Source organism: Euleptes europaea, chromosome 3 (genome assembly GCF_029931775.1).
Source record: "Euleptes europaea isolate rEulEur1 chromosome 3, rEulEur1.hap1, whole genome shotgun sequence".
Taxonomy (NCBI): Eukaryota; Metazoa; Chordata; class Lepidosauria; order Squamata; family Sphaerodactylidae; genus Euleptes; species Euleptes europaea.
The window spans coordinates 26,637,953-26,661,133 of record NC_079314.1 but is presented as its reverse complement, the minus strand read 5'-3'; the positions used below and the strand labels follow the sequence as shown (position 1 = coordinate 26,661,133).

The 23,181-nt window shown below is 45.1% G+C and overlaps 1 protein-coding gene across 1 annotated transcript; it reads right to left on the bottom strand.

The window, feature by feature from the left end:
- Window positions 1–9,722: 9,722 nt before the first annotated feature.
- On the bottom strand, window positions 9,723–21,905 carry PITHD1 (PITH domain containing 1). Its single transcript, XM_056847096.1, has 6 exons — window positions 21,691–21,905; window positions 18,888–18,931; window positions 18,573–18,650; window positions 16,970–17,074; window positions 11,336–11,444; window positions 9,723–9,855 (listed from the first exon to the last, which is right to left on the bottom strand). The coding sequence occupies exons 1-6, from the start codon at window positions 21,886–21,888 to the stop codon at window positions 9,754–9,756; spliced, it is 636 nt and encodes a 211-aa protein (XP_056703074.1). The 5' UTR covers window positions 21,889–21,905; the 3' UTR covers window positions 9,723–9,753.
- Between the last annotated feature and the right edge of the window lie 1,276 nt (window positions 21,906–23,181).

Genomic DNA, 23,181 nt, shown 5'->3' with positions numbered 1-23,181 from the left:
CTCCATGTTCAGGAGGTTCTGCATATCTGATGCTAGGAACAAGCAAGAGATGAGGGCTGTCAACAACCTGTCCTGCTTGGGGGCCTCTAGAACCACTGGCCTAGTTACAGTTGAAGACTGATTAAAGAAACCTTGATCTGACCCCACAGGGCAATTGTACGGCAGCACTCCTTTATTTTATTTTATTTTATTTTAAACACTCCTATGCCACCTGTCCACCCAAACTGACTCCCCAATGGCAAACATAATTTTAAATGTTATTAACATTGAATGTTTTAAAGTATATATAAAGTAATTCACTAAAAAAACATATAAACTCATATAACACCAAAAATCAGGGAGGAAGCCATTAACAGTTATCCGTGCTATGCCAAACAGAACAAAAAAAAAGTCTTCAGCTGCTGGCAGAATACAATGATAAGAGGGAGACAGATGAATCTTCCTGGGGAGGGAGTTCCAAAATCTGGCACCACGACCGAGAAGAACCTCTCTCAGGTTGCCACCCACCTAGACTCAGATGGCAGGGGCACCTGAAGTAGGGCCTCCAAAGATTACTGGAGTGGATAGGTAGGTTCATATGTGAGAAAGCAGTCCTTAAGGTATGCTGGCCCCAAGCCATACAGGTCAACACCGGGACCTTGAATTGGGCCTGGAAACAAACTGGGAGCCAGCACAGGGAAGGATACGTGAAGGATAAATGTGAAAACATAAGGAAAGCCCTGCTGAATCAGACTAGTGGTCCGTCTAGTCCAGCATCCTGTATCACACAGTGGCCAACAAATTCACCAGAAGGCTCAACAAAGAGAGGCAAAGGCCTTCCACTGATGCAACCGCCTAGCAGCAGTATTCAGAGATTAACTGCCTCAGGATGTGGAGGTTCCCCTTTAATCACCATGGCTACTAATAATCATTCATCGCCCATATTTGAGTGAAAGGGAAGTAAGAGGCTGTTCAAATGAATGGGATTTCAGTTGTGTTCTCTACTGATTCTCTGTTAACAAAAGGAAGCCATGCAATATTAATAATAATGCCTGTTCAGCAATGACAGCATTCTCAGCAATGAGCGGTTTGCAGTCACAACGACAGCCCCAACATTCAAGAAGATTCTCAATAGATCGTAAAAGTAAGCAGATCTCTAGAACCGCCTGCACAGAATCCCCAGAAGTGGTTAGTTTGGTACCAAAGGGGCAAATGGTTGATCTGTACGGAAGCCAAATGGATTTATCTTTCTCTGGTCTCAATTCCTTATCCAAAGCTCCCCCAACTCAATAGAAGCCCAGCTGTAATTTCACCTTTCTTGTTCATCTTAAGATATAAGAAATGCTTAAAGCCTTGTGGGGCACATAACCCAACCCAATGGAACTTGTTCATAATACATTTCTTCAAACCCATACACTCCATTCTTTTTTCCTGTTTGCGCCAAACAGACCAAAATATTCAGTGTAACATGCAGTCAGTTTACGGAATTCACCATCCTCAAAAGTTGTGATGGTTCTCTTAAGGAGAATCCACACAAAATCACGGAGAACAGTCTAAGCAGATATGAGCCTCAATAGCACTTCTGCATTCTGAGGCAATATAACCAAATGCCAAGTAACAGACAAAGGGAGAAGGCAGTTACCTTCAAAACCATTATGCCAACCACCACTGGAAACAGAATCATGGAGTTGGAAGGGGCCATACAGGCCATCTAGTCCAACCCCTTGCTTAATGCAGGATCAGCCTAGAGCTGGACAGGAAGGCCCTTCATCCAACTCAGTAAGGCTGAAGAGCAGAAGCGGTTTTATACTGAATCAGACTGTTGGGGCATCACCTGGTGTCTTTTAGGTACCCTTACAAATAATTGATGGGCACTCCATTTATACCATCTGTACTTTGAGTAAGTGCTTTGCGTGACTATCATCCAACTCATTAAGGCTATATATAACCTAATGAACAACTCTGTGCCATTTCACAACTAATGCCCAATGATCATCACCCTGACGTCTATTATAACCTGATCTGAAACTTCTGGCCCTGGCTGATTGATTCACCTACAAGTCAGTCCTATATATTTTTTCATGAACAGGTGTTATTAGCTAAAAGTCAGATGAGCTATGATATTTGCAGCACATAATCATCTAAACCAGCAGTCCTAAAACTATAAAATTTCAAAGCTCAGTGGGGTTTATTTTCTAAGTAAATGTATTTAGGATCAGACTGCAAGATAAAAAGCTATAATTATGGGTTAGGACATTCCAATTGGTGGATAGCTTGCAGCCACCAAGGCTGCGAGTGAACACCTTTGAATCCTGAGAATCTCATAAGAAAAACCATGCTGGATCAAACCAAGAAACATCTAGTCCAGCAGTCTGTTCACACAGTGGCCAACCAGGTGCCTCTAGGAAGCCCACAAACAAGAAGACTGCAGCATTGCTCTGCCAAAGCATTAATATAATGGGCACACTCCTCTAATACTAAAGAGAATAGACATCATGACTAGTATACATTCTGACTAGTAGCCATGGATAGCCCTATCCTCCATGAACATGCCCACTCCCCTCTTAAAGCTTTCCAAGTTGGCAGCCATCACCACATCCTGAGCAGGGAGTTCCACAATTTAACAGTTTATTCTCAGTCTCAATACCCCTCCCCTTTCCATTCCTTTAAGATACAGAGATAAATCTGAATGCATAACGGGCAGCAATTCAACATACTTTCCAGTGCTTAAGATGCTGAACACTTGTGCTTGAAAGGAGCAAGAGATACTATCAGCACCCACATGCAAAACACTTACTCAAAGCACATATGGTATAAATGGAGCGCTCATCAATTATTTGTAAGGGTACCTAAAAGACACCAGTGATGCCCCAACCGTCTGATTCAGTAAAAGGCAGCTTTTGCTCTTCAACATGCTGAAGGAGCAGCTTTTCTATGCTTATAACTAGCCAAGCCACCATCATCTGCCAGTCTCTTATCCCCTCCACCCCTGTTCCTGAAAGGCAGAGCTGGTGGAATGGTGTAGTACAGAAAAGATGAGGAAGATGAAAAGGAAGACAGGAGTCTCCTATGCTTTTAGCTGTTTGGACCTGGAAAAGACATTTGGGGTCCTGGAGAAATAAAGCTGCACCTGCCAAAACTCCCATGCCACTCTTTGAAGCACCAACTCGTTTCATCCTCCCTCTCACCTGGTCCAGGACCCCCATCCTACTTCCTCAGCCCCCAATGATCACCCTCCTTGATGTTTTATGGCTTTCTATCCATGAAGCTTCCTTCTACTGAATCAGACCCTTGGTCCATCAAAGTCAGTATTGTCTACTCAGACCGGCAATCGCTGTCCAGGGTCTCAGGCAAGGGGTCTTGCACATCACCTTCCTACCTAGTCCCTTTAACTGGAGATGCCGGGGGTTGAACCTGGGACCGTCTGCATGCCAAGCAGAGACTCTACCACTGAGCCCCGGCCCCTCCATCATCATCAAAATAAAGACCCCCCCTCAACTCAGCCCCCTCCCAACAGGTGCCACACCCTCCTCTCCCACCACAGCTTCCATGGACCCCGGCCCCGCCCCCTCCCCAACGCTTTTGCCGCACATGCCTCGGCGCCGCCCACCGTCGCCCCCTCCCCCCGCTCAGCCAACCGCTCACTTGGGCCCACCCAGGGGACCACCATCCCCCCCTCCTCCCATTCATTATAGCCCCTCACCCAAATCCTTTTGCCCTCCAGGCCCCTCGGAGCTCTTTCGTCCCCTCACCCCTTTCTTCCGTTCCGTCTCCTTTCCCAACCGGCTTCTGACTGAACACTCAGCCAGTCTCGAGCTCTCCCAGACCGCCCCGGATGTTCCGCTGCCGCCACGAGCACGCGCGGGGCGACTTCCGGAAGTGAGGCGTCTCCGTTGTCCCAGGCCGGCTTGTACGGAATCCGGGAGAGGCGCTCATGGGGGCGGCCATCTTGGTTGCCTTCAGGCCGGCGCTATTAAAACAAAACACAAAGGAAAACTAGATGCCTTTTAATATTTCATGCTTTTTTTTTTAATTCCTTTCATATTTCGTGCCTGTTTGCTATGTGTAGTAATTTATTGGAAATGGCCTAAGGTGAAATCGAAAAGAGACAAAATGCGAAGGTTGATAGGAAAATAGCAATAAAAACAAATTAGATTAAAAAAAATTAAGAAAAAAACAATAAAATTTCCTAGCCTAGAAAACAAAACAAAACACGAAACCAAAAGCCTACTTTAAAAGCCCGTTAATATTTTCATGCGCTTTAAAATTCTTCTTTCAATGTTTTCTTGCCTTAAAAAAAAGTAATGCTGTAACAATTTAATATTTAGATGCCTGTTTTTTTTAAAAAAAACAACTTTAATACTATCATGTCTTGCATTTAAAAAGTTGTATTTCTTCATGCCTTGGAAAAATAGTAATTCCCATAATATTGTCATAGCTTTTAAAAACAATCATTGCCAATGAGTTTTATTTTGCATTGTCTTGTGGTGATAATACAGGTAGAGTATCCCAATTCTATAGTGACTCAGAGATCTTTTTTGATACATGCCACTACCGCTGCTAGACTGGTTTATGCTAAGAAATGGAAAATGACTGAGATATCAAATAAGACTGACTGGATAGACAAAATGATGGAACTAGCTGAAATGGCAAAACTCACAGCATTAATAAATCAGAAAGAAGATATCGAATTTGTGACAGAATGGGAGGCATGGACAAAATATTGTATGAATGAATTCAATTGTGATATTAAGGGATATAATCTGATCTAATTCAGACTTGCTGAAATATAAAGGGATGATTTTGGTTAATTATATTCATATGATACCGATATAAGAGATTTATTATAAAGAATTAGACAATAAATACAAAGAGAACAACAATGACAACAAAGAGATAGTGGAGGGGAGGGGGGAAGTCAAAGATATATACGTTAGTTATATGATAAGAATGAGTTGTTATATTATACAATCTGTTAATAGATATTTGTAACTGAATATGAATAAATTTGAAAAAATAAAAAAAATTATTAAAAAAAAATACAGGTAGAGTATCCCTTATCCAGACATCCCATAGCCAGATCCGTGCTGCCTGCTTTCAATGTTTCTTCACCTAAAAAAATATAATACAGTGTCCACTGCATCATAGGTGGAGACTGAAAGCCTGCCGTTGTCAGTTTGTTGTTGCTCTTGTTTAACAGCTGATACAGGTATTCTAGTGAGATAGTTAACACCTTTGCTTTCTGCTGGTTCAATGTACACAAAATTATTTAAAATATTGTTTTAAATTATATTCAGGCTATATGTATATAGGAGCCCCGAGGCGCAGAGTGGTAAGCTGGAGTACTGCAGTCCAAGCTCTGCTCACGACCTGAGTTCAATCCCAACCAGGGTTGCCAACTGCCAGGTAGTAGCAGATTTCCTGCTAATTCAACTGATCTCCAGCCGATAGAGATCAGATCACCTGGAGAAAAATGGCTGCTTTGGCAATTGAACTCTATGGCACTGAAGCCCCTCCCCAAACTGCGCCCTCCTCAGGCTCCGCCCCCAAAATCTCCCGCCCGTGGCGAAGAGGGACCTGGCAACCCTAATCCCAACGGAAGTCGGTTTCAGGTAGCCGGCTCAAGGTTGACTCAGCCTTCCATCCTTCCAAGGTCGGTCCCGTAAACAAAGTCTGCCTAGTAAATGTCGGGATGTGACGTCACCCCATGGGTCAGGAATGACCCGGTGCTTGCACAGGGGACCTTTAACTTTACCTTTTATGTGTATAAAGTGTATATAAAACATAAATGAATTTAGGTCTCGTCCTCAAGATAGTTCATTATGTATATGCAAAAATTCCAAAATATTCCATTATATGGAAAGATCTGAAATACAGACCACTTCTGGTCCCACAGCAGTCCGGATAAGGGATACTCAACCTGTAGTAGAATGGAGAGGGTTTTTTTTGTTTTGCTGATTTTTTTTTTTATTTGCTGATTGTTAACAGAGATGGCAATACTAAGGGGGGGGGGTAACTGCTAATTCATAGTTATGTTGCTAAAGAGCTATGTAGGTGTTGCTGATTGCTATTTGGAAGCTGGTTTTGTGCCCTGTTTGTGGCTCCTGCCATAACATGAAGCTGGATGCTGGTGATGTCTTACCTGTCGTGCCAGGTTAGGTGTGCGTTTTGCTTGCCCTTCCTGCAAGTCTTACAGGCTTGTCAGCATGCACAGAATTTTTAAACTCTGGATAATGCTGGCACACCAGGTCGGGTTGCCAACAACCAGGTGGGGCTTGGAAATCTCCTGGAATTACAACTTATCTCTAGTAGCACCTTAAAGACAAACAAGATTTTCAGGGTATAGGCTTGTGTGAGTCAAAGCTCCCTTTGTCAGATACCTGATGATGAAGCATCTGACAAAGGGAGCTTTGATTAGCAAAAGCGTATATCGTGGACATCTTGTCGGTCTTTCAGGTGCCAACACAGCTACCCACTTGAAACTAATCTCCAAAGATTAATGCCCTTTGAGGAAATGGCAGCTTCAGAGGCCAAACTCTATGGCTTCACATCCTTGCTGAGCTCCCTTCCCAAACTCTGTCCTCCCTTGGAACTGCCCCCAAATATCCAGGAATTTCCCCAACCGGAGTTGACAACCCTGCTGACTGGTCTGCCTATTATTTGACCAGGATCAAACACTTCCCTGAAGCCAAGAATGCTCCTTGTGCCAAGGTAAATTATTATGATTAGTGGAACAGGTGTGTGGGAGCCAACTGAAAGAGTCCATACTGGTCAGTGCTTGTTCAGTGGCACACTATCATGTGTAAACATGTTGCAAAAGACCTTACTTCCCTAGACAGCACAAACCATTGTTTCTCAGAGTACACCGCACCGAGCTAGGTCAGGGGGTCCCCAATCTTTTCATGTCACGGTCACCTTTGGAATTTGAGGAGTGTTGAGCACCACCACAAAATGGCTGGCACGGGAGGCGGACATAGACCCAAAATTGCCACTGTAGGAGGCAGGGCCCAACAACATACCTCCTTCCTCACGAGGTTTGCCAACCTCCAGATAGTAGCTGGAGATCTCCCACTATTACAACTGATCTCCAGCCGATAGAGATCTGTTCCCCTGGAGAAAATGGCCGCTTTGGCAACTGGACTCTATGGCATTGAAGTCCCTCCCCAAACCCCACCCTCCTCAGTCAGGCTCCACCACAAAAATCTCCAGGTATTTCCCAAGCCAGAGCTGGCGGCCCTATTCTTCACCCCTCCTGGTAATAAGGAAAGCCTGAAGGGGGATGGAACCCACGGAGTGGCTAAGGAATGCCCTGGTGCTTACCAGTCCTCCTGGTCTTCTAAGGGAAACCCGTTTCATTTGAATTAGGGCAGCTAATAACAAGCCCTGCCTTGCAATGGCCCCACCAGCTTTCTGAAAAGCTTGACAAACACCAGTGGAAGTAATGGTGGGTGCCACACAGGAGATCCCACCCTGAGTTAGGTGAACAAGCAGTTTTGACTCCATCTAAGGCTGAATGCAAGGATTACAAAAAACAACTCCAGCTGTATTTCAGAAGGCTCTTGGTTCTCCAGTTCACCTTACAGCACATAATTAATGTAGAATTTATTACCACAAGATGTAGCAATGGCCACTAGTTTAACAGTCTTTAATATCAGGCTTAAATAAATTCACTCAGAATAAGCCACTTGATAGCAATTAACCAGTATAGCTGGTTGGTATTAACAGATGTGTTCTCTTCTGGGAATTCATGGTCTCCACTTTTAACATCATGAAAATCTGAATTCTGAAATGCAGTACATGGGTGGGGGGCAGTCTTTGGAACCTTTAACTACTTCAATATACATTCACTAAGTTATTAACAGAAAGCCACCGTAACAAACATGATACCTCCAAGAACTTAAGTTCCCTACTTCTGGGCATACTTCAAAGTTAATTTATTATCTTTTAAAATGTATTATATTATAAATTATTTATATTTTATACATACATATTATAAATTTATAATTTATTACCTTTAAAGCCCTAAATAGGGCATGTAAGGGACCATGCTCTCCTCTATGAACCCACACACCAGTTAAGGGAGTTAAGTGGCTACAGGAAGAATGGCCTTTTTGGCAGTGGCACCCCAATTACGGGACTCCCTCCCAAATAAGGTATGTCTTGTGCATTCTGTACTAGCTTTGCAGCCTTGGCCAAAGGTGATCAATTCAGCTGTGCTTCCGGAATTAGTATTTTTCCATTTACCTAATTATTGCAGCTGTCTGATTTTATCTGCAGCTTCTGGGTTTTCTGGCTATTGGTTAGCTGCTGAATAACTTGGCTTGGCTCCTCTACCTTTGCACTATACCTGCTTCTCTGTGGGCGCTGCAAAGGTGAGCCTCTGCCACAATGCTGACTTCCTATGGCTGTAGGCTTATGACAGACTAATATTTTTCAAGCCACCCCAAAATGCCTGGTGAAAGAGGAACATGCCCTGCGGTGGATAACTGCCTCAGCAGCATTTGGAGACAACCATGTGCAGAATAAATGTGCAGAATAAATGTACAAGCTACTGAGGTTCTGTGTTTCTGTAAACTGCTTTGGACGTATTTTAGGAGACAAACGGCATAAGAGGATCAATGAGGAGCTGTGGTAGAGCATCTGCTTGGCATGCAGATCCCAGGTTCAATCCCCAGCATCTCCAGTTAAAGGGACTAGGCAAGTAGGTGTTGTGAAAGACCTCCGCCTGAGACCCTGGAGAGCCACTGCCAATCTGAGTAGACCATACTGACTTTGATGAACCAAGGGTCTGATTCAGTTTAAGGCAGCTTCATGCGTTCACAAGCAGTTGGCCCTTGATTAGGTGGTAGCACATACAGACTTCAGGGAAGGGTTCCGGGTGCTTTCCACCCTGCATCAGTGGCCACAAATCCCATCTTTGGGACCATAAAGCATTTCCAGCACCAACAAACCAAGGCTTTTCCCCTTACCAACTACATCCTACGGATCTTGTTGCTTCCCTATTGGAATTTGTTTCCTGTTTTGCTCGTTCTCCTCTATATTTACTTTTGTGCCACAGACTTCCTTCCTTAGAGGTGTAAGAGTGTTGCAATCAAGAGACACAAAGATATGTTCTTTACCGTATTTATTGGAAGGGGAGAAACAGTCCAGCCACCTTGCGTAGAAAGTCACACCTAGAACAGACAGATTCCTAACTCTTCAGCTCCCACGATTTTAGGGCAAACAACTGAAGCTATCAGCCTTCAGCAAGAAACCCACTGCATAAAAGCCTACACAGAGGCATGATGGGCCTGCTTAAGTTACATTAACACATTTGGAAGTTAGCCACGAATCCACTTAGAAAGTCACTCATCCCCGCCTCCTGTAAATTACATTCTAAAGCCAGAACCAAACCCGAGATTGTGCAAATGATCCCAACTTTGTTGCCCAATAGCCTCACACTGTATATATGCTTGCCGGCAGTTAAACAGCCAATTCAGCAGCTGAGAAAACAGTCAGCCCTCCCAAAAGATATTCTGTAGTCAAGACAACTGCTGGGCAGGCCAGCAAGGAGCCATTCCTCAGAGCTTTCAAGCTTCTAAGCCGCGACTGTCCTTTCAGCAGCAGTGGGAATTGCTTTTGACATGATCGCCAAATGTTTGGCACCCTGCTTTTCTAAAAAACAAAACAAAAACACAAAAACTTTGCACATGGAAAGAATTAAAGCCATGACACTCCTTGTTGCCTCAAGTGTTCCAACTTTGCACAATGGTTGTGCAATACGAGCCCCCAAAGTTAAGAAATGAAGTGCGTCTGTGGCGTGATCTGATCGATTTTGTGGTCAGCCGGGTTTGCTGCCGCTTCGTAGTTGCAGATGGTCACTTCGTGGCGGTGAGGCTGCAGAGGAAATGAGATAAAGACTTCCTTAAAGGCTGCTGCCTTGAAAGCGTCAGAGCTCTGGAAAGCCCAGTCTGAGCCTCTCCCCCACTTTAGCACTGTCTCTCAGTTGGTAGATTTCGCCCACAATTCAGTAGTGTGCACTGCCTGTGAATAACTAACATCTACTGCGAGCAACTTTCCCCAAAGTTGGGGTGCCATCCAGGCAAATGCCCCAACACACACACATCCCACCCAACCGAGCAAGCTCGACCAAAAGTTGTTAATCTTGGCTCAGCACCGGAGAAGGCAGCAACAACTACTTTGCTTACTACTCTCAACTTCTTTATCTGGAAAGGTGAGAGAAGGAGGAATTTCTGAGCAGCCTGCTTCAGCTATCAGAATGTTTCTATTTATTTACACCTACTTTTCTCCCCAACGAGAGCCCAAAGCAGCTCACACTGCTGCTTTTCCTCCACTTTATCCTAACAACCACCCTGACAGGTAGGCAGAGCAATTGGCACAGAGCCACCTGGCAAGCTTCCACGGAAGAGGTGGGGGATTTGATTCTGGGTCTCTAACATGGTACTCTACAACTGACTATACCACCACACTGGTTCTCTAGATATTTTCACATGCCAACATTGAGAGAAGTTAGCCCAACACAGGAAGCACTTTCACAACTCTAAACATGAGGCAGAGGTGTTAATATGACATGCAAGGCCATGCCAAATGATCATCCATAGTGCATAAGAATCACATACAAGCCTATCAGGAAAGCTTTAGTTCACAGGAAGAGACCCAATTACATGTCCTCCTGCCTTACCCAAACCTAGGATTTTTGAGAGGGTGGGGAAGAGGGTTATGTATGTATTTGTTTTCAAGGCTAGCAGAAAACACTACAAGAACAGGCCAATCCATCAAGGCTTCTCTTACCATAAAGACTGCTAGGAATGGTAATGGATGGGGAGCACTGGTACACAACTACATTTAAGCCTTGTTCACTTTCAATATGATTGTGCCTTATGCATGGGCAATTGCCCCAGACTTCCAAGCTCTCCAATCCAGAGCAACTCCACAGGGGCTGTGGCTCAGTGGTAGAGCCTCTGCTTGGCATGCAGGTCCCAGGTTCAACCCCCGGCGTCTCCAGTTAAAGGGACTACGCAAATAGGTGATGTGAAAGACCCCTGCCTGAGACCCTGGAGAGCCACAGCCGGTCTGAGTAGACAATACTGACTTTGGTGGACCAAGGGTCTGATTCAGTATAAGGCAGCTTCATGTGTTCACAGGCATATCAGATGATAGCAACATGACAGGGTGGGCGCACTGCCAGAGGAGACCCTCTCTAAAGGCACTCACAGTGTTGACATTGCACCTGGGCTTGGATCTATACCATTTTCCTCTGTTCATAAAGATCACATCAAAACTGCACATAAGCCCTGGTTCTGCATTTTCAGCGGTTGTCTCAGTGTCTCCAGACACCGACACCCAGAGCACTTACCTCTGTCCATTCTCCCCTCAGGCCTATGTAAAAGATCTTGGTTGTCTCAGCACCAAAGTTCTTGGAGAAGTGTATGGAGAGATGATGAACACTTGAAAAGCGAGCAATTCTGCAAAAGAGGGGGGGGAGTCAATGTTCTTCCCACAAAGTTCTGGTTACAGACACATTCCAGTTTCTGGAGCTATAAAGAGCATCCGTCGCACCAGAAGCGTCAGCCCAGCAGGACAGAAAATGGGGATTTGTTTTGCTTGAACTGTTGCAACTGATTCCTGAGACCATCTTAGTCTTGAATGCATAAGGTCTAAAGAGAAAAGCACAACTTGGCCTTTCCAGAGGATTGCACTCATGGTAGGACTTTTGGCAGCTACCCCTTGGCATAGGGGCCTTGGCCTCCAATGGTAGCCTTCTTTTTTGCAACAGAGTCAAGAAAGCCCCCATGATTCTGTCATTCTGCAGAATGTGCAAAACTGAAATGTTTGGAAGGCATTTTTATCATGAGATTAGAAGTTTTGTATAATGGAATAGCTCAGGAGGTCGCTGTATAAGGGATACTGAAATGTTTCTTGCATGTACTGGCATCCTTTTACCGCGCTACCTTCGTTGCTCAATTTTTGTATTACGCTACGTCAGGCCTTACATAGCTTTTATTTCCTTTTCGTTTGTACTTTTGTCCAGTACTGTAACCCTAGTCTTACTGTACTGTTAATCCGAGCTCTGCTGTCTGACTGTTTCATATTCTGCAATCACCTTAAGTTCCAGCAAGAAAGGTGGGCTATAAATCCGTTGTACATTTTTAAACTGTCTTGCCAGGCAACATTTTGTGGGATCTCACATTCTTTCAGGTTCTCCAACAGCTGCACCTCAGCAGTGTCATAACCTGCCAAACGAGTCACATGACTCTTTACAGCATCCCTCATTTCGCATTCAGGCAGGTAATTCAGAGAGCTCCCAAACCTCCTCCTAAAATCCCCAGCTTTGAGAGCTTAATGCCACTCTACTTCATCTTCCCCCTCTGGCTGGATTTATTTACTTCATTTATTCCCCGCCTTTCTCCTCAATGGGAATTCAAAGCAGAGTACATCCTTCTCCCTTCCACCATTTCATCCTTACAGAAACCCTGTGAGGTAGGTTAGGATGAAAGTATGTGACTGGCCCAATGTCACCCGACAAGCTTCTATGGCAGAGTGGAGATTCGAGCCTGTGCCTCCCAGATCCTAGTCTGATACTCTAGCCACTACACCACACTGGCTGACATAGATTGTGATGGAGATTGAGGGTGCAGGGACATGCAATCTTGGGTCCAGGTGATTCAGAAGTGGAATTCCTACAATTGACCTTCCTGTGAGGCGCTGACTTCCCACTCCATCATGCCTGAATACTCAAAGAACTACAGCATTCCTTACCAGAAAACCAGGGCTACTATATTAGCAACAGTTTAAACCAGTGGTTCCAAAAGTGGGCAGTGCCACCCCCCGGGGGGGGGGCAGTTGGGATTACCTAGGGGGGCACTAAGAGGCAAGGGGGCAGCAGGGGGGTGCTAGAGGTGGGCCCTTTCAACTGTGCTGTTGGATAAGGTAGAGGGCGCTGGGGTTGAGCTTGTGGAACCAAGGAGGCGGTGGCCCGAAAAGTTTGGGAACCACTGGTTTATACAAAGCAACTCCATCAGTACCTGGAAAAGGAGCTAAATAATGACTGCACATGGAACTTCCAACCCAAGTCACATTACTCCTTATTTAAATATTTAAACCCACCCCAATGGGGACCCAAGGCAGCTCACAACATCTTTCTCCTCCATTTCAAGAACAACACTGTGAGATGAGTTACAGGCAGAGTGTAGCTGGCTCATGGTCACCCAGCAAGCTTCCATGGAACATTGGGGATTTGACCTCGGGCCTCCATGATTCTGCTTCAATGCTCTAGCCACTATACCACACTGCAACAATCTGCAACCACAGAAAGTCTTCCCCAATCCTGCATGTCAAACAAAGCGCACAGAGCAGCTGGTCAAGGGAAAACATCTCCATAGTTTATACAATCGAGCCAGGTTTGGCTAAGTGGGTACATAAGCTACACAAGACTTACACATAAATTTATATAAACACAACAGCTTAAAAGTTCATGACAGTAAATGCTCATGCCTTTTCCTCAGTCTCTTGAATGAATAATGTGCCACTGAGTGACCCCATCCATGGGATGTTCAAGGCAAGAGACGAACAGAGGTGTTTTGCCATTGCCTTCCGCTGCTCAGCAACCCCGTTCCTTGGTGGTCTCCCATCCAAGTACTAACCATGGCCAACCCTGCTTAGCTTCCCTGCTCTGAGGGGCTCAGACTATTTGGGCAGCTTACTGAAAATGCTTTCTATTCAAAAATGCATTTCAGGTGTTCCCATTGGAAAATTAGTATCGGGCCTGCTTAAGTTATAATTGCATTTCAGATGCCGGCTGACTCAAAGGCTATAATGAGGAAGGGTGTGTGCATGCGAACCTGCTGAATGTATGATATTAAGACATGTCACAATTACATAATTGGATTGCGTGCTTGTTTTACCTGACCTGCAAAAATTTAAGAATTCTTCTTAAAACTGTACCAGTGTTTCAATTATAAAAAAATACAAAGATGAACAAAAAAGGCTTCAAGCTGACTTTCCTTCCTTGCTTAACGTAATTAACTTACATGCACACAACCAAGCTGTTGAGTTGCTCACACACAAGAGCTCTGGGAGCAGAATTCTGTCAACGATTCAAGGAAACACACAGAAGCTAAACAAATAAAAAGCCATTAAGCAGGAGACACTGGGGTTGGATCCAGCACACCATTTCTAAAGGCACAAGGACGTCCACTCACAGAGCTCAACAGGGTTCATTGGGATATTCAAACCACAACAGTGTCTGAAATTCTGTTTAGCTTTGGATTTAAAAAAGCCAATCCAAAATGAAAACAATGAATTTCAGGAACTGCTTTGGATTGGGAATATCCAAATGCACGTCCGTAGAGCACAACTTCCTCAGCTTCCTCCCCTCCCTGCAGCAGTCTGACAATGTCCTGGGGGAAAGGTGACCCCTCCCCCCAGAATAGGATTTTGGGCTGCCACAGAAGGGGGGAAACTGAGAAAGCCATGCTCCGTCGGTAGAAATCCCTGCACCTATAGAAATACTGCTGTCAAACTAGCTCCTGGTCTTTGCTAGGATGATACCAGTAGAAGAAGAGTTGGTTTTTATATGCCGACTTTCTCTACCACTTAAGGGAGACTCAAACCAGCTTACAATCACCTTCCCTTCCCCTCCCCACAACAGAGGTAGGTGGAGCTGAGAGAGCTCTAACAGAGCTGTGACTTGCCCAAGATCACCCAGCTAGCTTCATGTGTAGGAGTGGAACAAATCCAGTTCACCAGATTAGCCTCCACCACTCCAAACCACCGCTATTAACCACTACACCACGCTGGCTCCCCCAGGACTGGGGTTGACCCAAGTCTGGCAAGATGGTTTTACGTCTGTAGATATTTGTGGGGGGGGGGGGGAGATTCCTGGAAAAGAATTCTCTTACCATCAGACTTTAGGGGATTTCACCAGAAAGAATGTGAAGATTTTCTACTGATGAAGAATTCTGGAGAATTTGAAAGCTTGCAACACCTTTTGCATCATTTTGATTGGTGCTCATGAAACATTTTACGTGGCTTTTGTCTTTGGATTCTGCTTGAGTAATGTACAACATCGTGCCAGGTACATAAAGCTAATGCAAACAGGAGCCTGGAATTGACTGAGGTAGCTAAAACCAACAGAACTTTGACACGGCATGCCAGGAGATTCAAGTGCAAGACTGCAAAGCAGGAGCACAGAGGCCAGGTGTGGGCATATGTCAGGTACAAGCACATTGCCAGGTCCTCTGGGGACCCCTCTTGCAAGGGACTGCTTCAACTAAGGTGTGACAGCCATGGAAGAGTCTCTGCTTCGCATGCAGAATGTCCCAGGTTCAATCCCTGGCAACTCCATTTAACAAGAGCAGGCAGTAGGTGATATGAAAGACCTATGTCTGGGACCCTGGAGAGCTGCTACCAGTCTGAGCAGACAATACAGATCTTGATGAACCAATGGTCTGATTCAGTAGAAGGAAGTTTCATTTGTGTGTGTGACTAGTTACCCAGTTTCAAAGCACCCCATGCTAATGGGTACGGATTTTGGTGAAAGTGTCATTATTGGGATATTAGGTGATAGGTTGAAGGTCAACGTTGATAATAAAGTTAGGTGATTCTTGCATAACAAGCACCCTATCTTGGTTAATCAGTAAGCAACCTTGGACCCCCAATGGTAGAAAGTCAAGACAAAGATTTTAAAATAAATACCTTTTATGACTAAGTGGACGGTTGGATGACTAGGAAGTGTAGAAGAGGCCACCCCAACAGATGATCCCAAATACTGACAAGGAAGAAGCCTGAGAGGCATAAAACCACAGCCCTCCACTTTAAGATCAGACCAGAGAGACGGAAGGCCTTGATAAAGAGTCTATTCAGGTACCTTTGGGCAAGGATAGTCACCTTTCAACATGGGAATTATCCTAAGGAAAAAGATTACTGAGCAAAGCAGGTATATTTATTTACCAGCCAGGACACTGTGTAGAGCTGATATGAGTTACTGAGCATTTTGCATGGGGAACTGAGCGAGAAGAAGAGTTGGTTTTTATATGCCAACTTTCTCTACCACTTAAGGCAGAATCAAACCGGCTTATAATCAACTTCCCTTCCCCACAACAGACACCCTGTGAGGTAGGTGGGGCTGAGAGACTGTGACTAGCCCAAGGTCACCCAGCTGGCTTCATGTGGAGGAGTGGGGAAACAAACCCAGTTCACCAGATTAGCCTCCACCACTCATGTGGAGGGAGTGGGGAATCAAACCCGGTTCTCCAGATTAGAGTCCACCATTCCAAACCACTGCTCTTAACCACTACAACCACGTGTAACACTACACCACCGTGTAACATGCATGCAATTCTCTTACTGGGAGTTGAGCACTGAAGGAACTGATGCAGATCCATCTGTGGGCCATTTAACAAGCCCCAACTGAACCATCTTTCCATCCTCTCTAGCACCACAAGCAGTTTTCTGCAAGGAAGGAGTCTGAGCCAGTTTAACAGCAATGACTCTCCATTCTCAAGAGATGCTGGAAACTGCAGTTCTGTCATGGAAGCACTGTTGTTGTTGTTTTTAAAAAGAGAGCCCCAAAATTGGGGAGGCATGCAATACATATTTTATGTGGCTTCAGGAGCAGGAGGATCTGCACACCCCTACTGAAGACTTCACACATTGCGAAGGAGTAGCAGCCATGTTAGCCTGTTGTAGCAAAATAAAACAAAAGTCCAGAAGGACCTTAAAAACAGCCTTTATATCAATATCACAGCCCATTTCTTCAGCTAAGTATGTGAAGGAAAAATTGTACATAGGAATTTTGTGAGGAGGGTTAGGAGGCAGGAGCTGAGGCTTGGTGTGAATTACAAGTCTTTCAAGTGTCAATCTCAGTCTAAGGGGAACAGGGAGGAGATGGCATAGAAAGGTTAGGTGTGGCTCTCCAAGACTCATATTGAAATAATTGTTAAGTCTTTAAGTTGCTACTGGACATTTTTTGGGGGAAACAGTGCCATACTTGGTAGGATACTCCAGTTCTCCCGTAACGTCGTGGTTCAGGCTAAATGTCTGGTCTGGTTCTCTGGCAGTATCATCGAAAGACATGTGGGGGATATTCTTAAACCTGAGGAAAGAACAGCAAGACTCAGCTTGTGTAAATATGCATAGGTCCCCCCTTCCTCCCTCAGCACCCAACTGTGAGAGAGGTTCGGCTTTGCAATATGAGCCAGAGTCAGAACTGGCACCAAGAACAACTAAGTTGTAAAAACAGGAAGAAAGTTTCTCTTTATGTTAAGATAAGGGAGCTTCTCCCCCTATTGAAAATAAAAGGAACAGCAGGCATGGGCTTCCTGTGAGTACCACTATTTGTAGGTCAATAGGGCCAACGTTTCCAATTAAAAGAGAATTGTAACTATCGGTGTACTCATTTTAGCAACCTGAGGGACCTCTCAATCTCATCCCCAAGCTGGCAGTCATTGCTTCTTTGCATCTCGCAAAAGAGTCCATGGATGGCAGAATGGGATCCTGCCCCCGCAAAGAAGTACTTGCAACGAGCTGCTACACACACCAGCCAGACCTTCTTGGATAATTCCCACAGCTCATGCCATTACAAAGCAAAGCCAAGGGACAAAATCCCCCTCCCAAAATAACTCCTGCTTCAGTGGCCTCATCCATGATCCTCTAGTGACACTGGATTGGAAGACAGCCCCATGAGCAGAACAGACATGCAGAATCCAACCCCTTGATTTGAACCAACCAGGCTCAATTCTTAGCTTAAAGGTAAAGGTAGTCCCCTGTGCAAGCACCAGGTCATTACTGACCCTTGGGGTGATGTCACATCCCGACGTTTACTAGGCAGACTTTGTTTACAGGGTGGTTTGCCAGTGCCTTCCCCAGTCATCTTCCCTTTACCCCCAGCAAGCTGGGTACTCATTTTACCGACCTCGGAAGGATGGAAGGCTGAGTCAATCTTGAGCCGGTTACCTGAAACCGACGTCTGTCAGGATCGAACTCAGGTCGTGAACACAGCTTTTGACTGCAGTACAGCAGCTTACCACTCTGCGCCACAGGGCTCTCTAATTCTTAGCTTACAGGCTTTTTAATATGAAATTAACAGGAACAGGAACTTCAAAAAGTTGTTGAAATTAACAGGAACCGAGGGGAAGAAGAGGCTAAGGTTAAAACCCTTTGCCTGTTTGTTGAGGGGCTGTGGCTCAGTGGTAGAGCATCTGCTCAGCATGCAGAAGGTCCCAGGTTCAATCCCCAGCATCTCCAGTTAAAGGGAGTAGGCAGGTAGGTGATGTGAAAGACCTCTGCCTGAGACCCTGGAGAGCCACTGCCGGTCTGAGTAGACAATACTGACTTTGATGGGCCAAGGGTATGATTCAGTATAAGGCAGCTTCATGTGTTCCTGTCACTTAACCCCATTAAGTAATGTGGCACTTACATTTGAGCAAACATGCAGAGGATTGCACTGTTAACCGCTAATCGAATGCCAACAAGTGGGCACACAGTTAAAATGGTAGGAAAAGTTGAAGCAGGAATTAAAAGTAACCCTTCATGTGGTGGACTTGCAACTTCCAACTGCACGTGATCTGATCTGCCCCACAGCCCACACTTACAGCCGCATTTCTGATGGATGCGTGTCACCATCCTCTCCCATCACAATTATCCCTTTCAACTTCACATTGCCTGTAAACCTGCAACAAAAGAGCAGGTAAATCGGCTTTCCAGGTAGTTATTAGTCAAACAGTTGAGTTAGCCTTTGTGGTATGCAGCTGTCACTTTACAGAAATTACTCCCTGCAGCCCAGCTTCCACCAACCCATCCTCAAAAGGCTTTGCTACTAAAACTAAGCTCTACAAAACAGCCCGAGGTCAACATGATGAGGGACCGGATGCTGGTGAGCTAGGAAGTCATTAAAAAGGCGTACTTACGGAATATTAAACAGAAGCTCTTCATCGTCGTCACTTTCAACAAACTGGAAGGAAGAAATACAAAACTGGGCTTACTATCTTAAATCTTTACCTCTGGTTTCTAAGAAAGAAGCAGCATTGTGGAATCCAGTAACTGAGTGGTCACACCATCTGCTCTTTGGCACCTTGACAACCTCACAGGGCACTGGATTTTAATTTTAGAACAGGATTTTAATGCTTAAAGTCTCTAAGCATTGTGGGATACACATGCAGTTCCTGGAGCTTTACAAATAAGCGCACTAAAATTATTGTAGCCCACATTAAAAAAACTAACCTAACTGCCCACACACACACCTACAGTAGTTATTTGTGTTACAACTACAAAGAGCATGCCAATATGTTTAATATGCCCTAACTACCCCAATTGTAGCAGAAAGTTTCTAAGTATTTGGACTGTTATATGCTTGATTTTTATCCTGTATTGCTACCCAATGCAGTTTATAGTTCTCCTCTCCTCCACTTTATGCTCACAACAAGACAGGTTAGGCTGAGAGTGTGTGACTGGCTGGCCCAAGATCATCCAGCAAGCTTCCATGGCAAAGCAGGGATTTGAACCTGGGTCCCCCAAATCCTACTCCAACATTCTAACCACTACACTGGCCAACGGACACCGTCAATTCTGAATCTGTGCGCTTACCCTTTTCAAAACCAACCATCTTCATGTCCATCAAATCTAGGAACCACTCTTTATTTTCCCCACCCCCTACCAAAGTAGCAGGCTGATTCTCATTTCAGCAATCTCAAAAGCATGAATCAGGCACCCATTAAGAAGCATGAACAATTGTTTAAAAAGGTACAGCTACAGATAGCTCTGCCTTCTCCCATCCAACGTGCAGACTGATTAGGCCACATTTTGGTAATCAGGGCCATTGCTTCACAAATCAAAGCAGTGCTTGGCTATCATTATGGGAAACCAATATCTTTCCTTTTGCTCTACAAAAGGGATGGCTTATCCCATATAATGCCCTTAACAGTATGCTGGCATATCCTCGCAGTCAATCTTACAGCAAGACTATGAGCAGATCATTTTTGTACTGCAAACTAAATTACATGCCATTTGTAGGCATGTTTCTTTCAGCACAGTATTAATTACAAAATGGGGAACTTGATTTCAGTCTTCTTGGTGATGATTTAGATTCCAGATTTAAAGTCAATGTGCTTTTCTCCATCCTTTATATCACTTCTGCTAGAAAAGATGACAGCACTCTTAACTCCTAACACAAAATGTAGAAAACTTTACATTCATCCAAAACTCACCATCCAGTTTTGCACCCATGTTCAAAGGTCACACCAGTTAAATGACTAGCAATTGGAGTCCAGTTAGGAAATGGAGATTAAATCCCACCCACAGCAAGTCACATTAGGGAGAAACATGAACTCAAACCAGTCTGAGCAGAGTGCCATGTCCACTGGGAAAAACATTCACACAGATTCCATTACCAGGGTGGAAAATGAAAACCAGCTACCAATGCAAGGAAAGGCAAATTATCCCAATTTCCGCACCACTATCAATGTGTATCTCTCTAATACTTATGCAGACTCTGGAAGGATTTTAAAAGTAATCTTGCTACAACAAGACAAACACAGCCACACCTTTCCAAACCTAAAGGTACCCCTTGACAACCCCCCACTGGCAAGAAAATGGCTACCTTTCAGTGCCCTGAAGGAAAGTTAAAGGGTGCATTGGTTCTTGTAGGTTATCCGGGCTGCGTGACCGTGATCTTGGTATTTTCTTTCCTGACGTTTCGCCAGCAGCTGTGGCAGGTATCTTCAGAGGAGTAACACTGAAGGACAGTGTCTCAGAGACACTGTCCTTCAGTGTTGCTCCTCTGAAGATGCCTGTCACAGCTGCTGGCGAAACGTCAGGAAAGAAAATACCAAGACCACGGTCACGCAGCCCGGATAACCTACAAGAACCAATGAACTCTGACTGTGAAAGCCTTCGACAATATTTTAAAAGGATGCACTTGAGACAATACTGCAAAAGAGAGAGAGAGAGAGACTTTTTACTTTCCTTCAGGGAACTGAAAGAGCCATTTTCTTGCCAGTGAGAGGTTGTCAGGGGGTACCTTTAAGTTTGGAAAGGTGTGGCTGCGTTTGTCTTGTTGAGACGATAGATTAGATAGATAGGATAGATATAAAAATCTTAAAAGTCAGGGCCTTAACAGATTAGGACATAACCTTTTATCCTGTAATTATTTTATTTATTTATTTCTACTCAAACCACGCTATTCTCCTCTCCTCCATTTTTACTCATTTTACTCCAGTAGTAGAAAAGGGCAAGAGTCCAGTAGCACCTTAAAGACTAACAAAAATATTTTCTGGCAGGGTGTGAGCTTTCGTGAGCCACAGCTCCCTTCTTCAGATCTGCAGTAGTAGAAAAGAGCAAGAGTCCAGTAGCACCTTAAAGACTAACAACATTTTCTGGCAGGGGGTGAGCTTTCGTGAGCCACAGCTCACTTCTTCATTTTACTCCAGTTACTCTCCCATTCTACCTGCGAGGTAAGTCTGCTGGGAGGGTGAGACTGGCCCGGGGTCGCCCTACCAACATCCATGACAGAGCGGAGGTTTGAAACGGGGCTTCCCAGAGACTAGCTGGCCTCTCTGACCACTACAGCGGTTCATGTCCTCCTTCCCCACCACCAGCATCTCCGTAAACTGCTGCAGGCTCAACGTAGGGGAGATTTCAGGCGAAAGAGCAGAAGCCATTCCTGGAAGCCACCCGACCAAACCCGCGTCCGCGCCTACAGACGATGCTGCCCACCTGCAGACGGTCGCCGCGGTCTTCCCAGGCGCGGAAGACGAGCTTCCCGCTGCCCTCCCTGCGCTCGTTCAGGCACTCCAGCCGCTCGCGGTCGATGCGCAGGTAAAGGCCCCAGGCCTGGCCACGCCGCTCGGGAGGCTCTTCGGGATCGTCGCCATGGCAACAGCTGCCCCCGCCGTGGCTGTGCCCGTGAGACATGGCCCAGCACGAGACTGCAGGAGGCGAATGGGGGGGAAAAAAATACCCGGATGTCAACAAAAGCGTGCGCAGGCGCGGCGCTCTGGTTTTTAAAGCGCGGCCTTCTTCGTCCGCTTCCTGTCACGTGATGAGGTCGGATCTTTTTTTCTCTCTCTCACGGCGTCGCGCTGTACTAACGGACGCGTGACTTAAGCTTCCGGTACAAACGGGCGCATAACTTCCGGTATAAACTTCCTTGTGTAAACAGTCGCGTCGGAAAGGCCACTCAAAAAGCACAGAATGTGCTTTATTTATATAGATAAATATATCTGTTTATAATATTTTTCTTTTTTTCTTTTCTTATTCCCTTGCCCTTCTTTCCTTCTGTATCCCATTTATTATTAAAAATCAATAAAAATATTTATAAACAAAAAAAAGCACAGAATGTAGCACTTTATGGGCAGTTCAACATAAGCTAGGGTTGCTAACCTCCAGGGGTGTGCGTTAAGTGCCGTCAAGTCGCTTCTGACTCATGGCGACCCTATGAATGAAAGTCCTCCAAAATGTCCTGTCTTTGACAGCCTTGCTCAGATCTTGCAAATTGAAGGCTGTGGCTTCCTTTATAGAGCCAATGCATCTCTTGTTGGGTCTTCCTCTTTTCCTGCTGCCTCAACTTTTCCTAGAGAAAATCTGCTATTACAACTCATCTCCAGCCGACAGAGACCAGTTCCCCTGGAGAAAATGGCCGTTTTGGCCATTGGACTCTACGGCACTGAAGTCCCTCCCCTCCCAAACCCCGCCCTCCTCAGGCTCCGCCCTCCAAAAGTCTCCCGCCGATAGTGAAGAGGGACCTGGCAACCCTAACATAAGCCCAACGACTGTTCACAGCCGCTGTAATTGGTACTTAAAACAATCCTACTCCCTTTGCTGATGTAAATAAACTTGGCACAGCTAGTAATTTGTCTCTGCATTTTTCTTGATTAGATTGGAATTTTACACGACTGCATTTCACGTCGTGCCTGTGTAATGCCTATAATCTTCATTATTATTGGAAATTATGCTTTTATACTCAGTCCGCATACTCACACTTATAAAGATGCTAAGCCCGGGGTATAAGGGTTAGCATCTATTCTAGCACAATACCATATTCTGCATACATATGTAAATGGCAATACCCCATGTATAAGGGGTCAAGTATTATTCTTTGGTTCCTATTCACTCCTGTATGATCACTGAGTTAGCATAAACTGGCATACACTACGAATCAGGTGCCAGTGAGATCATCCTTGCAGGCCTGGTACAGCTAGCCTCCCT